This window comes from Danio rerio, chromosome 11, assembly GCF_052040795.2.
Source record: "Danio rerio strain M-AB ecotype USA chromosome 11, GRCz13ab, whole genome shotgun sequence".
Classification (NCBI taxonomy): domain Eukaryota; kingdom Metazoa; phylum Chordata; class Actinopteri; order Cypriniformes; family Danionidae; genus Danio; species Danio rerio.
The window spans coordinates 14652403-14669142 of NC_141031.1; the positions used below are offsets into that span (position 1 = coordinate 14652403).

Genomic DNA, 16740 nt, shown 5'->3' on the forward strand with positions numbered 1-16740 from the left:
GAACTAAATGTTAAATACTTGCATAAGTTTAAGTATCTATCTAGTGATTTCAAACATTTATACTGCCAAGCCTCAGGGAACTGCTGCAAATCTGGTTCAATATATCACTTTTTATGTGAGAAAGAGCAAATGAGCGCAAGGCAAATGCGTTTTGATAGCCTCAGATGTGTTTTAGTGTATAATATATCAATGATCATTACTGAAACAGCCCTGTATTTATCATACAAAACAAATATGTCTACCCGAGTAGCTATGAATTGAAAGTAAACATTGTGCCATCCTTTATGTTCATATTTATCCATCAAAACAAACACTAATGCATTGGATATGTTTCTGAAGCAGTCTACTGTAATTGTTGCCTGTAAGATACCAAACATCCTCTTATATTATTGCTGCATTCAGGTGGCCGCAACATTATAACAAGAGGTGCTTTCAGAATAATGCAAATGCTTGACACAGGAGAAATTGTAATTTATGGTTGGAGATGCTGGATGGAGTTTGGATTGTGTATCTAGACTAATACATCTAAACTAAAAAGAACCTGCTAAACATCCATCTCAATACAGGGCAGAGCTAAATACCAAAAATAAATAAATAAAAGAATATGTAGAATATTCTTTAAAGGTATAGTTCACCTAAGATGTATTTCTTAACAATATTTATTCATCCACAAATATATACAGTGCTCAACATTTATGAGTACACCCTGTACAAATCTCTTATTTAAATTAATACTTTCTATAGGATAGTCATTACTGAAGCAAAATCTGCAAAATACTGTGACATGATAATGATCCAAAATTAGTACACCCAAATTTATATGTTAGTGAAAAATATGAAACATTTTTTAAATAATAATAATTTAAGAGAAACAAAAAATGTACAAAAATTTTGTTGAAATTTTGTAGTATGTAATTTTGTTTCCAAAAATGTTGCATGCATTTAAATGTATTATCTTTCTTCTCAAGCTGTTCTGTGCCTAAAATATTATTAGTTTTGATCAAATGCACCAAATTATATGACCTATATTAAATGATAAATTAATAAAAATATTCATTTGCAAAGGGGTGAAGTATCAAACATGGGCTCATTGGAGATATGTGCTTGTGCTTCAGCCTACATTTTTGTAAAAGTGCAAATATGTACTTTGACCAGCGTTTGACTGTAGTTTCTAGATAAAATAAATCCTGTGGATAAGACTTTAACAACTTTTTGTTTCTTTTAACACTAATGATAATTACAGGGGCATAATATCAACAAATAAATGAGCATTTTGTTGTAGTTCTATGCACAAAATCAAATAAAGAACAATGTCTAGAAATTGTAACCGAATACATTTGCTTAGCCTTTTTCTCTTAATATGGACAACTTTTCAAGTGTGGTCAGTTAGTTCACTTTGTATAGTGTTGTACTTGTGGTGCAGATTGCTCATGTTTAAGTTTGGTGAAGCACAGTTCTACAAGAAAGTTAAAAGCAATGTAAAATCAAGGTGAAACTGTGTGGTTGCAGTGCACTTTATTCTTACTTTTTTGCTTTTAGAACCAGTATTGGCTGGGTTTAGGCTGGGAAGTGTTTAGGTCAGTGGCTTTAGTGATCTGTACAACAAGCCCAGCCTTGTAATGGACGTGTAAAAGAATGATGCATTTTTGAAACGTAAAAAAACATACTCTAAATAACAAATTCTAGATTTGCAAAAATGTACACAGTGCCCTCTAGTGAATTTTTCATCTGAAACATGTGACGAAATTGAAATGTACCTGGCACAAAGTATTTAATACTTTGCAAAAATTTTGACTGAATCATGGTTTTTGATGACCCTGTGTTGGAAATAACCTTTAAAAGCCCAGTATGCACTTTTCACCACTAGAGGGCAGGTATTCACAACAAACAGGTGTAATTTAATGATGCCTTGACTGAGTGTTGAATCATGGGAGTTGTTGTATTCATTACATCCAATGGGACTTCTGCATGGGACTAAATCATGTTCATGGTTAAGCTGAAGAATTCAACACTTATTATCATGCTAGTATGACACAAAGCAATGCTTTAACTTAAATGATGTTAGAGGCAATCTCTGATAAGCACAATGTGGCAAGGAAGCAGCAGAGCTTTTATTATTCCACTGTTGACCTCTACCTGTTCTTCAGGTCATGATCGGGTGTGGAAGAAGCAGTGCTGTTTAATTATGCACATTAATTATAAATGCATTTTAAAGTCTGTTATAATTCTGCTCTGTGCAGTCTGATAAAACTCATTCATTTTCTTTTCGGCTTAGTCCCTTCGTTATTCTGGGGTTGCCACAGCAGAATGAACCGCCAACTCATTTAGCATACGCAGCGGATGCCAATCCAGCTGCAACCCATCACTGGGAAACATCCATACACACCCATTCACACACATACATTTGGACAATTTAGCTTACCCAATTCACATTTACCACATGTTTTTGGACTTGTGAGGAAACCCACGCAAACACTGGGAAAACATGCAAACTCCACTCAAAAATGCCAACTGACCCCGCCGAGGTTCACACCAGCAACCTTCTTGCTGTGAGGCAAATGTGCTACCCACGGCACCACCGTGCAACTCTGATAAATCTCAGAATATAATAAATCATCTAAAGTGTTTTCCTGTTTTCTATAAAACCAAACCAAAATTCAAGGGTGTGTGACACCATTAGCATGGTAAAATAGGACACAGTTTTGTCACTAGTTAAAATTACTTATGAATTACTTATGAATACTCTTTAAATGTTTTTTGAATAATTTGATGAAAAATGCTACATAGTGTCCTGAAAACAAACAGGCCAATTGCATCAGATTTGAAGCATAAAAATTGGATCTTAGCCCTGACATCATTTAATTTAAAGATGCTAAAAAACATGCATTACATTTACATGCTAACACCATTTTTCTTCTAAAGCTGGCTGAGCAAGTTAATTCTCTTGGTAATGTCAGTTAAGGGTTCATACGGACACCAGCAGATCACCGTTAAAAACCAAACTTGTACTGTTGAAGAGCAATGCTTGTATTGTCACCAGAGACCAATCACTTCTAACAATAGTGAATCTTTCATTTGAAAATTCGCTTCCTGCTCCATACATGCTGTAAGGCCAGCGTGCATGCTTTATTCATACAGTACATGACAGAATGTTCTTGAAACATACATGTCAGATGCACATGACAGCATTGAAATGTATCTTGACAGAATAAGACAGCAAGCTGCTGAGTTTCCCCTAGAGAACACACTGAATCCTAAGCTCTCTGAAACAATAATATGCTATAATATTTAAAATAGATATACAGTGTCCTCCAAAAGTTGCAAGTTCCCTAGGCAATCTTGCAGTTTTGACAATACCTAACTCTTGATTATATTTTGTGATGGATTTGTGAAACTGAAAACAAAAATAATGTATTCAGAATACAGAACATGCGGGAAAATGTTTAACTCTTAAACCACCTTGAGACCGGCAGTCCATTTTCAGATGTTTTCGTATTGTCATTAGGGATGACAATATATAGTATAATTACATAATAATAACAGTATAATTTTGGAAATAGCCAAAATACATTCATCATTCATTCATTTTCTTTTCGGCTTAGTCCCTTTATTATTCCAGGGTCCAAAAGACATTACACTGGTAAAAATATAGATTCAAACATTATTCAAATATTGAGTAAAAATCATGTTCTATTAAGTTATTTTGTAAATTTCCTTCCTTAAAAATACAGAACCTTACTTTTTAATCAGTAATATGCACTGATAAAACCTTAATTTAGACAACTTTAAATATTTTTTTTTCCAATATTTTGTCTATTTTTTAAACCTCATACTCCAGTTTTTCAAAAAGCTTTCAGTCAAATAGGGCCTGTTTTCACCTGGTCTCATCATGTTTTTTTTGTTTTTTTTAATCGGATAGCTGTCTGATTTCAGTTTTTATTTACATTGACCACATGAATGCGTCTCCGCTAAATGGATATGATTCCGATATTCAAAAATCCATCACTATAAGCAAATTTAACTAGGTTACATTGACTAAAGCATCAGATACAGCACGTTTAATAAATTAATAATTTATTAATATTATTGTTTATAGCTATATAAATGGACCTGTTATCTGTGACATCACACATCGGTTTCTGAAGAGCGCAAATGAAGCTACAAGTATGCGTGGCCAACCGTTGCTATTTTCTTGGCTGATCAAAAAGGACAAACAGGCGGAGCGTTATTGGAGCTACAGAAGCCTGTTAGCATTTTTCTTAGACAGGTTTTCATTGGAAAAAACTCTTAATACTTCATTACCTGTGATCGTTTGTGTTCTAACCAGGGCCAGATTAACATAAGGGCTTGGTGGGACTGAAGCCACTGAACAAGGGGGCCCTTGATTGGCTGAAGAATTAACAGCAGGTTATAGGAGGACGCAAATAAACTGGTGCGCACCCGCACAATCCTTCCATCACACAATATAACCGAGACAGTGTGTAAACAAATTAAATAGCCTACAGAAGCAGTTATCAAAATGTCCATCATTATGGGGTATGTATCTCCTATACATATATAAAACACCACTGACAAATTTAGCTTACCCAATTCACACATAGCACATGTCTTTGGACTTGTGGGGGAAACCAGAGCACTCGGAAGAAACCCATGGACACGGGGGGAACATGCAAACACCACACAGAAACTTCAACTGATCCAGCCGAGGCTTGAACAAATGGCCTTCTTGCTGTGAGGCAGACATGCTACCCACTGCGCCACCCAATATAACTTAATATAACACCCAAAGGCAAGTTGATGAATTGCAGTTTAGTTACCTCTGTATTGGCTTTATGAGGGAGAGCAGGAGGTTGCTGCTTGATATGTACATCAGGGGTGCCCAAACTCGATCCTGGAGGGCCAGTGTCCTGCAGAGTTTAGCTCAAGCTTGCATCAACACACCTGCCAGGAAGTTTCTAGCATGCTAGTTAGTGTAGTTTGATTAGCTGGTTCAGGTGTGTCTAATTGGGGTTGGAGCTATACTCAGCAGGACACCGGCCCTCCAGGACTGAGTTTGGGGGTCCCTGCTATGTATCATGTTTGGCATTTAAACAAGGCAGGCTCTGTAATTACTTTCAGTGTGGGCTAAACGAAACATGTATTTTTGTCATACAGATATGCACAAGACATCTTTCAAACTTATAAAGCATTTTATTTGTGTATAACATACTCACCCAAAAACAAAACAATCTGCCTTTGTAAATAAATGAAACACAATATTATTCTATTGTTATTTCTTTCTTTTCACAGAAATAGGCTACAGGTGCCTGCTGCGTCTCCTCTTGTTCCACACTGGTGGTGGTGAAGAGAGACTTACTCTCATGATTTTGAAGCACTTTGAGTGTATGGCCATTCACAATAATTTATTCATTCATTCATTTTCTTGTCGGCTTAGTGCCTTTATTAATCCGGGATTGCCACAGAGGAATGAACCGCCAACCTATCCAGTACGTTTTCACGCAGCAGATGCCCTTCCAGCCACAACCCATCTCTGGGAAACATCCCCACATACACACACACACACACACACACACACACACACACACACACACACACACACACACACTATGGACAATTTAGCCTACCCAATTAACCTGTACCGCATGTCTTTTTACTGTGGGGGAAACCGGAGCACCCAGAGGAAACCCACGCGAGGGCGGGGAGAACATGCAAACTCCACGCAAAAATGCCAACTGAGCCACGGTAAATGATATGGCCTAAAATTTCATGGTAAATGATATGGCCTCTTGTTTCTTATGTATTTTCTCTGAACTATAAAAAAATGATGTGCATGCAGGCTAGCTATTGACTTCTATAGTAGTTTTTCCTTACTCTGGAAATCAGTGGCTATCAGTGTCTAAAATTCTTCAAAATATTTTTTTTTGTTCAACAGAGTTTGAAAAGGAATGCTTCGCCCAAAAATCTAAATGTACTAAACCTCAAGGGGGTTCCAAATTGTTGTTTGTTTATTTTGCTGAACAGCAAAGAAGATATTTTGAAGAATGCTAAAAACCTGAAATCATATGGAGGAAAATGATATACTAAAGTCAATGGAGACAGGTTCTTGCTTTCTTCAAAATATCTTTTTGTGTGTTCAGCAGAAGAAAAAAGTCTAACAGGTTTGGAACAAGGAGAGTAAATGATGATAGAATTTACCATTTTGGATGAACTATCCTTTTAAGGGTAAGTGTTTTGTGAATTTAGGGGGATTTTATGCATTTTTAAAAAGTGCCCTTTTCCACTTGAGTCCCTGCCTCTTAAAATCTCTCTATATGTCCTTGGCTCTTGCATATCTGACTGTCATGTACACTGTAAAAAAAAAAAAAAAAAATTGTAAAAGCTGGTCAAAATACTGGCACATGCAGGGCTTCCAGAGATATTCCATTAAATTGCAGAAAATAACCAATCCACAGAATTACAAGCAAAAACTGTAAAAAAAATAATAATAATAATAATAAAATACAGAACAGACTTTACAGTCAAAAATTCATTAAATTCCACTTTATTACTGTTGACAAAGTGCATTTAAACTATGGAAAAAATTCACAGAAAAACATCCAACTTTCAGGTTAATCTCCGTAAATGTACATTTTTAATGTGTTGTTTTGTAACATTGCTCTGTAAATTTACAGTAATTTACTTTTAATGTACAGTTTTTACATGTAAAATAACAAAATAAAAAGTACTGAATTAATCCTTATTTTTACAACAACAACAAAACAAAAAAAAACTCAACTAAAACCAATCTCTGTTAAATAAAGGGTATTTAGAAATTGAATGTCTACTTTATAAATATCTGTAAAAACGGTTAAAAGACTGGCACAGCAGGGCTTCCAGAGATGTTCCATTAAATTACAGAAAATAACCATTTTAACAAAATTACAAGCAAAAACTGTAAAATGCAGAACAGAATTTATGGTAAAAATGTATTAAATTACATTTTATTACTGTTGAAATTTGCATTTAAACTGTGGGGAAAAAAAGGAAAATTCTGTAAAGAAATACAATTTATTGTAAAATGCCCACAACATGTGCACTCTCCTTTTTTTACATATGTGGTTTCAACACCCAAATTCATTTAGACCTGTTCAGTTTCACCTGGAAACCACCTCCTGAATTCGTCAGAGCGAACAAATTTATTTCTCGAAAGCATTTCTGGGGCATTTACTCCTGCCCATATCATGATCACATAACTATCCGATCAGAAAAAACATGAAGTGGCATGTTGTCATATCATAACAAATCATATATCAATGAAAAGCTTATTCACACAGTATATAAATTTTTAAACAATTGACACTAAGGATTCACTTTCTTGTCCTGTGTCATATATTTAAATGAATGTTTTTTTTTTTTGTCTTTTTTTTTTGTCTATATTTATCTAAATATCATTTGAAAAGTCAATGAAATTCCAAAATAACACTCAATGTCGTTAGGTCATTTTTTGTCTTTTTATTTAACATCAAATAGATTCTCACCATGACCAGAAAGGCTTTCAAAAACTGGGACTCTTCTGCATTCATATGCACATACTGCACTGGAAGTCATAAGATGTGTGTTTGTGCATATGATGATAAAACGTTGATGAGCCTCAAGCCCCTGGTGTCTAAAAGCAACAGCTGCGGGGACATGGTGTTAGTTGATTTGGGTAACATTTATTCAGCTGCATATGCAGAGATTGCATTAAACACTACAGTGATTTATCCTCATCATCAGGAGACAGGTGCTTTGCTTAATGTTATTCAATCATAAAGCGATTGAATATGTATGTATGTTATGTACATTAGAAATTGGCACTTAAGGGATGTGGATAATCATTAAATCTGTGTACTATAGTTATAGAATTCCTCTGTGTAATTGACATCAAATGAAACAATTTGCTGAAGCTTTGATAGGGGTGACTTGGTTGCTCAGGGGTTAGCTCTGTTGCCTCATAGCAAGAAGGTCACTAGTTCTAGGCTCAGCTGGTTTAGATGGCATTTCTGTGTGGAGTGCGCATGTTCTCCCCATGGGTTTTCTTTGGGTGCTCCGGTTTCCCCCACAATCTAAAGACATGCAATAGGTGAACTGAATAAATTAAATTGGCAGCATTAATCAGCGGTGTAAAACATATGCTGGTTGGCGGTTCATTCTGCTTTGGTGACCCTTGATAATTAATAAGACTAAGCTGAAGAGAATAAAGCTTTAAACAGGGTAAATAGTTGTTGTATTTTGACATCTGTGTTTATTATAATAGCTTTTGTAATAGTATTCCTTTCATTTGGAAGCAATTATTATTAATTAGTAATTACTGGAAAGCTATTACTAGTTTTACAACTTTATTAATCCCACAAAGGGCAGGTAAATTAGGGCAGATGCATCAAATGGCACACATCATAAAACATATTAACACAAGAATAATACAATTCTAAAATAAAAATACAGCCCAGAATGCTACATAATAAATTTCATGGAAGAAATAAAACGTAAATACATGAAATACAAAAAAAAAAAAAAAAAAAAAAACTTGTTAAAATGTTTAATTATAAAGCCTAATCGTCTCTGGAACAAAAGTAAATGTATATCTATTAGATTAAATGCTTCTAAATCTTCTTACAGAGAGCATTGCTTTAAAATAAGCCACTATCACTTTACTTTGATGGTCGCTATTGTGCATTTTATTGACTATAAGTTACATTGCAACTACTGTACATGCCAACTAATTCTCATTAGATGTATTACTAGACTAAATGCTTCCTCTAACAGACATTCTGCTGACTATTAGAAATTTAAGTACACAATCCTAACCCAAAAGTTATAGTATACTAATACTCTAATGAGAAGTATTCTAATGTGGTCGCAATGTAACTTAAAATCAACAAAATGTGTTAAAGGAACCATCAAAATAAAATGATATCAATATACCTTCAGTGGAAAAGAGTCAGCTTCTGTTATACTTTACTAATAGTTTATATTAAACTTATACACTCACCGACCACTTTTTTAGGTACTTTTTTAGGTACACCTATACCGAGTTGGATCCCTTTTGGCTTTAGAACATCCTTAATTCTTGTGGCATAGATTCAACAAGGTACTAGAAATATTCCTCAGAGATTTTGGTCCATATTGACATGATAGCATCAAGCAGCTGTTGCAGATTTTAAGCTGCACATCCATGATGCAAATCTCTCGTTCCACCACATCCCATAGGTGCTCTATTTGTTGGCTGTGGAGGCCAATTGAGGACAGTAAACTCATTGACTACGTTTACATGGACACTAATAATTTTAATTTAATGTGATTGAGACAGTACTCTGATTAGAAATCTACCATGTAAACAGCAATTTTTGAGTAATTTAATCAGATTAAGGTCATAATTAAACTAAAGAGAAATCAAATTCAATTCAATTCAATTCAGCTTTATTTGTATAGCGCTTTTACAATGTGGATTGTGTCAAAGCAGCTTCACATAAATGGTCATAGTAACTGGAACAGTGTAGTTCAGTTTTTAGTGTTTAAGTTCAGTTCAGTTTAGCTCAGTTCAGTGTGATTTAAAAACATTACTGAGAGTTCAAACACTGAAGAGCAAATTCATCGATGCGTAGCTCTACCAATCCTGAACCATGCCAGCCAGTGGCGACAATGGAGAGGGAAAAAAAACTTCACCTGATGGGAGTGAAGAAAAAAAAACCTTGAGAGAACCAGACTCAGTTAGGTACGACCATTTTAATTTCTCCGCTGGCCAAAAGTCTTGTGCAGAGCTTCAGTCACCGCGGTGGAAGCTGGAAGCTGGCCTCAGAGAAGACTGGTCTGTCCCTGGAGCGTCGCTGGAATCAGACTCATGTTCTCCACTCCCCACGACCATCAGCGCAGCAGCAGCTCAGGATACGGCCTGGTCCCGGATATGGAATCCTTGGGATCATCACGTCGCTGGTCTTGGATCCAATCAGTGACTCCGCATAATCTGAGGACCTCAGGATGAGTATCCCCAGGTGAAAATAGAGAATAAAGAAAATAATTAGCGTAGCTGCTGTTCATAGTGTATAAAAGCAAGATGCAGAAGCCAGTGTGGAACCCGCTAGGTGATGCATTGAGTGTATGCTTTACTAAACAGATAGGTCTTTAATCTAGTTTTGAACTGGGAGAGTGTGTCTGAGCCTCGGACGTTATCAGGAAGGCTATTCCAGAGTGTAGGAGCCATGAAAGAGAAGGCTCGACCTCCTTTACTTGATTTTGCTATTCTAGGTACTACCAGAAGCCCTGAATTTTGAGATCTTAAAGAGCGAGTTGGTTTGTAGCGAGACAGAAGGTTGGTTAGATAAACACGAGCTACTGTAGATTATTTAGAGCTTTATAGGTGAGAAGTAATATTTTAAATTCAATACGAAACTTAACAGGCAGCCAGTGTAGGGAGGATAAAATTGGCGTTATATGATCATATTTTCTAGACCTGGTCAGAACTCTGGCTGCTGCATTTTGTACTAATTGAAGTTTGTTAATAGAGGATGTTGGGCAGCCAGCAAATAGAGCATTACAGTAATCCAGTCTCGAAGTCATAAAAGCATGGACTAGCTTTTCTGCATCTGAGATGGATAGCATATTTCGTAATTTAGCGATATTTCTCAGATGAAAGAAGGCAGTTTTTGAGACATGGGATATATGGTTTTTAAAAGTTAGATTGCTGTCTAATATGACACCCAAATCTTTTATAGTAGAGCTAAAGCTAACTTTGTATCCCTCTAATTGTAAATTGAGTTGCGAGATCTGCTGTGTGCAAGATTTAGGCCCAATAAGTAATAATTCTGTTTTGTCGGAGTTTAAGAGAAGATAATTGTTGGTCATCCAGTCTTTGATGTCTTTGATACACTCAGTTAGTTTAGAAAGTTCAGACGTCTCGTCAGGTTTAGTGGAAATATATAATTGAGTATCATCTGCATAGCAGTGAAAGCTGATCCCATGTCTTCTAATAATGTCTCCCAGAGGTAGCATGTAAATTGTAAACAGTAAAGGGCCTAAAACTGATCCTTGAGGAACCCCATACTTTACTGGGCAGATTTGTGAAGGCTGTCCATTAAGATTCACAAACTGGTAGCGGTCAGTTAAGTATGACTTAAACCATTGTAGAGCCTGTCCCTGGACACCTGTAGACTTTAAGCGATTTATGAGGATATTGTGGTCAATGGTATCAAATGCCGCACTAAGATCGAGTAAAACTAATAGCGAGACGCACCCTCGGTCAGCAGCTAAGAGTAAATCATTGGTTATTTTCACTAAGGCGGTTTCTGTACTGTGGTGAGCCCTGAAATCTGACTGAAACACTTCAAAAATATTGTTCGTCTGCAGAAAAGAGCATAATTGAGTGGAAACAACTTTTTCTAGTATTCTAGACATAAATGGAAGATTAGAAATAGGCCTATAGTTAGCTAAGTTGTTGGTGTCTAGTTGCGGTTTCTTAATAATAGGCTTAATAACAGCTAGCTTGTAAGAGTTTGGAACATGGCCTAAAGATAAGGAAGAGTTAATAATGTTAAGAAGAGGTTCTCTCATAGCAGGTAGCAGCTCTTTCAGTAATTTTGTTGGAATTGAGTCCAGCATACACGTAGCTGGTTTAGAGCTATTTGTAATTTTTACTAACTCTTCATGTTCTATGATTTTGAAGCAATGTAGGTTATTATTATGATTTAATGAAATATTTACAGGATTTGGAGTATAAGCCGGTGCAGAAAGTTTGGCATCTACTATTTTCTGTCTAAAGGCCTATATTTTATTACTGAAAAAATTCATGAAGTCATCACTACTAATTTGCGGTGGAGTAGTTTGTTCCAAGGATGACCGATTATTAGCTAATTTAGAGATGGTGTTAAATAAAAATCTAGGATTGTTATGATTATTTTCTATCAGTTTGCGCAGGTGCTCGGTCCTGGCAGATTTTAGAGCCCTCCTATAGCTGGACAGACTGTCTTTGTACGCAATTCTAAAGACCTCTAATTTAGTTTTTTTCCATTTACGTTCCAAGGCGCGGGTTGCTGTTTTGAGCGCACGAGTATGACTATTATACCATGGTGTAGTTTTAATCTCTCTAGCCTTTTTTAATTTGATGGGTGCCACAGTATTTAGTGTGCTAGTAAAGATGGCATCCATACTGCTGGTTACTACATCAAGATCATTTGAGTTTGCGGGTGCATAACGAAATAGAGAGAGATCAGGTAAGTTATTTATAAATTCATCTTTGGTTGACGGAACAATAGTTCTACTAGGGCGGAGTATTGGAGCGGGTTTGCTCATTTCAGGTAAACACAGCTTATATAGTAAGAGGTAGTGATCTGTAAAATCATCACTTTGGGGTATAATGTCTATGTCAATAACCTCGATTCCATGAGACAGAATTAGAACTAATGTATGCTTTAAGCGATGGGTTGGACCCACAACGTTTTGCTTTAGCCCAAGTGAGTGTATTAAATCCATAAATGCCAGCCCTAATGTATCGTTAGCGTCATCTATGTGGATGTTAAAGTCACCTACAATTAGCATTTTATCAGTTTTGACTAGTAAGTCAGAAATAAAATCAGAAAATTATTTTAGAAAATTGACATAGGGTCCTGGGGGTCTATATATGGTGATTAAAGCGAGAGATAACATAGGTTTTTGCATAGTTTCTGGAAGCTGAACATTAAGCGCTAATACTTCAAAGGAGCTAAACATAAGTCCGTTTCTCTGATTAACATTAAGGAAATCACTAAATATTGATGCAACTCCACCACCACGACCAGTTTGACGAGCCTCATGTTTATATAAGAATCCTGGAGGAGTTGCTTCATTTAAGCTAATATAGTCATTTTGTTTCAGCCAGGTTTCAGTGAGACAGAGTGCATTAAGATTGTTTTCTGTCATTATTTCATTTATGAAAAGTGCTTTAGGTGCAAGTGACTTGATGTTTAGGAGACCAAGCTTTACGAAATTTGTATTTTCACTTTTTACCGGTTTTTCTGGTTTGATTCTTAATGGATTTTTTTTCTGGAGCACACAGTACGTTTATTTCTTAATCTAATAATACGAGGAACAGACACAGTCTCTATAGGATTCGCCAGATGTGCATTACTGATGTTTAAGTGGGACGAACCAGAGTCTAAGTGGCTATAATGTGAATTTTGTGAATTTTTACCTGCTAGTCAGATGGTTCGAAGTAATCTGGAGATGTTGTCCGACAGGAGTTCAGCTCCGGCTCGACTGGGGTGCAGACCGTCAGCACGGAAGAGCCTAGGACGGTCCCAGAAAAGATTCCAGTTATTAGCAAAGAGCAATTTCTGTTCTTTACACCATGTTAATAGCCATTCAGAGCAAAAAGTCTACTGAACCTTTCATTACCTCGGCGGTAGGTAGGAAGCAGCCCTGAAACGTTGATCTGCATGGCTGGCGAGGTGCGTCGAACCGTCTCGATCAGGCTCCTGAAGTCCTTCTTCAGGATCTCCGACTGCCGGAGCCCGGTGTCGTTTGTCCCCACGTGGAGGACAACGGCACCCGGGCTCTCGGCAGCGCCCAGGATAGCTGGAATCTGTGTAGAAATATTTCTTACACGGGCACCAGGAAAGCAGAAAGTACATACTTTATTACCTTTTGAGGAGGCGGCACGGACGTGACGAACGATCGAGTCACCGATGATGGCCACATCGGGTCCCGTCTCGCGGAGAGGGGGGAATCGGTTCTCCGTGGAGATCTCGAACACGGGAGGAGGAGACTTTCTGCCCCGGGATCTGGCAAGCACCTTACGAGCTGCACCCAGGCGCCATGGTTGCCGGGTGCACTGGGCCTGGATAGAGAAGGATGCGGGGTTGAGGTAGAGGGAGTGATGTGGTTGTAATTTCCACGTACCTTAGATGATGAGGCGCCTTAGCGTTAGGCACAACAAGCAACGCCCGTTGTTTCTGCAGCCGCGTCCGCCTCACCGAAAGTGCACGGATCTGGGACACCACTTCTTCCAGCTCCTGCTCCAACGCCTCCATCGATGCTTCTCCTGCACACAAGGACAGAGACAAATTAAGACATGTGGAGTATATGCCGATTTTAGCCGCATTAGTAAAGTGCAAAACAGATATGTAAACACCTTAATCGAAATATTATCATCATGTAGAGCATTTCAACGTGTTTTGTGACAGGACAGTCCACAGACACACACACACACACACACACACAGACACATAGCTGTTTGACACTCTGCACCTACGGAGTTAGTGCAGACCACAGACACCTACATTGTTTTTTTTTTCTTCCATTCAGCATGTGGTATGAACTTCCATTAAAACAACAGCCTTCCAGCAGTTCACAGTTGCATCCAATATTTTGTTTGTCACGGGGGGCATGCCCGAATGAAATTGAAAGTACCAAATTGCAGTTAAAGTTAACAAACTAATAATGAAACACCTGAAATTACATGAAACTCCAGAGGAAATGCGGATAGCTCAGTGACTCAATGACAATAATCAAATAATTTGGTATAACATGTCAAACAGGATCATGAAAGAAACATTAAAAAAGCAACTCATGTAAACGCCTTAATCTTATTATTGTCTTAAATAAATTAAGGCAAATAATTCGATTACTGATGTCCATGTAAACATAGTCACTGTCATGATCAAAACACTGGTCTGAGATGTTTTGAGCTTCATGACATGGCATGTTACCCTGCTGGAAGTAGCCATCAGAAGATGGGTACACTGTGGTCATAAAGGGATGGATATGGTCAACAACAATACTCAGGTAGGCTGTGGTACTAATGGGCTCAAAGTGTGCCAAGAAAATATTCCCCACACCATTGCACCACCACCACCAGCCTGACCCATTGATACAAGGCAGGATGGATCCATGCTTTCATGTTGTTGAAGCCAAATTCTGACCCTACTATCCAAATGTCGCAGCAGAAATCAAAACGTACTAGACCAGGCAACTGGCACCTAAATGCATTGAGTTGCTGCCAGGTGTTTGGCTGATTAGAAATTTGAGTTAACGAGCAATTGGACAGGTGTACCTAATAAAGTGACCAGTGAGTGTAGTTTATATTATACTTATATTTCTTAGTTTGCTACTCACAGAACGCTGCTAGACTCTGCAGAGACACACCATTTTGTTTAGAGCAAGTCATAACTACTCTTAAGATAATTGTTATTTCAATAGATAAATTGATGAGTACCAGCATTGAAAAGAAAAACTTAAGATACCATCAATAAAGGTAGCATAAAAAGGCTCTGTGTTTTGCTGGAATGTGTAGTATCAAAGACCAAGACACTTATACTCCTGTACCCTTTCAACTTTCTTTTCATAAACACACACAGGTTTCAGCTCTGAGGCATTTATTTTTCTAAAATCAATTCTGTCTCTTTCATTTGACTAATTATTCAGGTTTAGTTCAGCCTCTTTGGCCCACTCAAAGAACTCATTGTGATCATCACTGTCATTACATTTCATATTCATTAACAAGGATTAAAAAACTTGTCAGCGTGTTTGATTATGCAACAATTATTATTATAAAGAATAAAACGTTACAGCCTATGATGTAGCCTAATAAAACAGTGTTAGTTTATGACTTAAAATTCATGATAAAACTATATTTGTAAGATTAAAAAAAATTGCTTGGGGTCCTCTTCACTGCACACTATGTATGCAGAAGATGGATGCTTTTATGTAATGTGAAATCATGTGACATAAATATTGCATTCCAGATTAAAGGAGCAATATTATTTTCTCAGTGGCACTCCACTCTCCACATCCAATTTTCCAAAGCCTTGTACTTCCTCAGTATGTCTTCATTCTCAGGGTAGGTTTTCATCATACACTGTTAAAAATTGTCCCGTTAAATAACAGTAAAATACTGGCAGCTGCAGTTGCCAGCAATGTACTGTTATTTTACAGTATGTTGCTGTAAAAATACATGGACTACATTGATTTACACAATACTCAAGTGAACTCATTTTGCTCACTGAAAGCAACTGCCTCAACTTGGTCAACTGCTGAATGAGTTTATGAAGTAATGTGCTATATATGCTTAGAAGCATACTTATAATGATAACTTATTTTAGTTAATTAGAAAAGTTCGGTTTAACTCTAATGTCTTATTTTTCACAACAGCACACATACATGTAAATCTGGAATCACCAGAGAGATTCTGACTGCATCAGCAACTAAACAGCCGCTATCTTTAAATAGAGAAACATGCAGAATAACATCAGCAGTTCATTGTTCATCTTTAACTCATTCACTGGCTCTACTCTCCTCCACAACGGTGACAGACAGAAGAAATTAGCTTCAGGTTTTACAGTAAAATACTGTTTTTTCCTTGATTTAACAGTAATCTACTGGCAGCTGTGGTTGCCAGCAATATACTGTTTTTTAACAGTCTATTTCCGTTGTGTAAATTAACAGTATATTACTGTTAAAATACATTTTTACACTGTGTTTTTACCTCTCACACCTTTAACCCTTTAAACCCCAGAGCATATACTTCAGTTTTAATTGAAGTGTCCACACTACTGAGTGTTCAAGAAACATGTAGCAAAGCTGAAGTAAATTCATTAATTAACTGACTAATTAAATGATAATTGAGGATTAACAATGAACAAATGAAGAAATACTGAAGGGAAAAAACAAGAACAGAACATACAAAACTTTAGTCAGCTTTATAATGAAATAACCTGAAGAACAACAAATGATTAAATCATTTAAATGATCAGC

General features: G+C 36.9%; 2 protein-coding genes across 7 annotated transcripts in view; one reads left to right on the forward strand and one right to left on the reverse strand.

Moving 5' to 3' along the window:
* Positions 1 to 16740, forward strand: part of grin3bb (glutamate receptor, ionotropic, N-methyl-D-aspartate 3Bb) — a 195793-nt gene that overhangs the window by 126424 nt on the left and 52629 nt on the right. The window lies entirely within an intron of this gene.
* LOC147834763 (uncharacterized) overlaps positions 9419 to 16740 on the reverse strand; it is a 64812-nt gene continuing 57490 nt past the window's right edge. For 2 of the 3 annotated variants that reach the window (XM_087273518.1, XM_087273519.1), the window contains 3 exons: positions 13962 to 14029; positions 13384 to 13825; positions 9420 to 13275 (listed from right to left, as the gene is read on the reverse strand). In XM_087273518.1, the coding sequence (XP_087129644.1) occupies positions 13184 to 13275; positions 13384 to 13825; positions 13962 to 14018 (591 nt within the window). In that variant the 5' untranslated portion in view covers positions 14019 to 14029 and the 3' untranslated portion in view covers positions 9420 to 13183. Of the gene's footprint in view, positions 13276 to 13383; positions 13826 to 13961; positions 14030 to 16740 lie in introns of all 3 variants that reach the window. The other variant, XM_087273517.1, reaches the window with a different exon arrangement.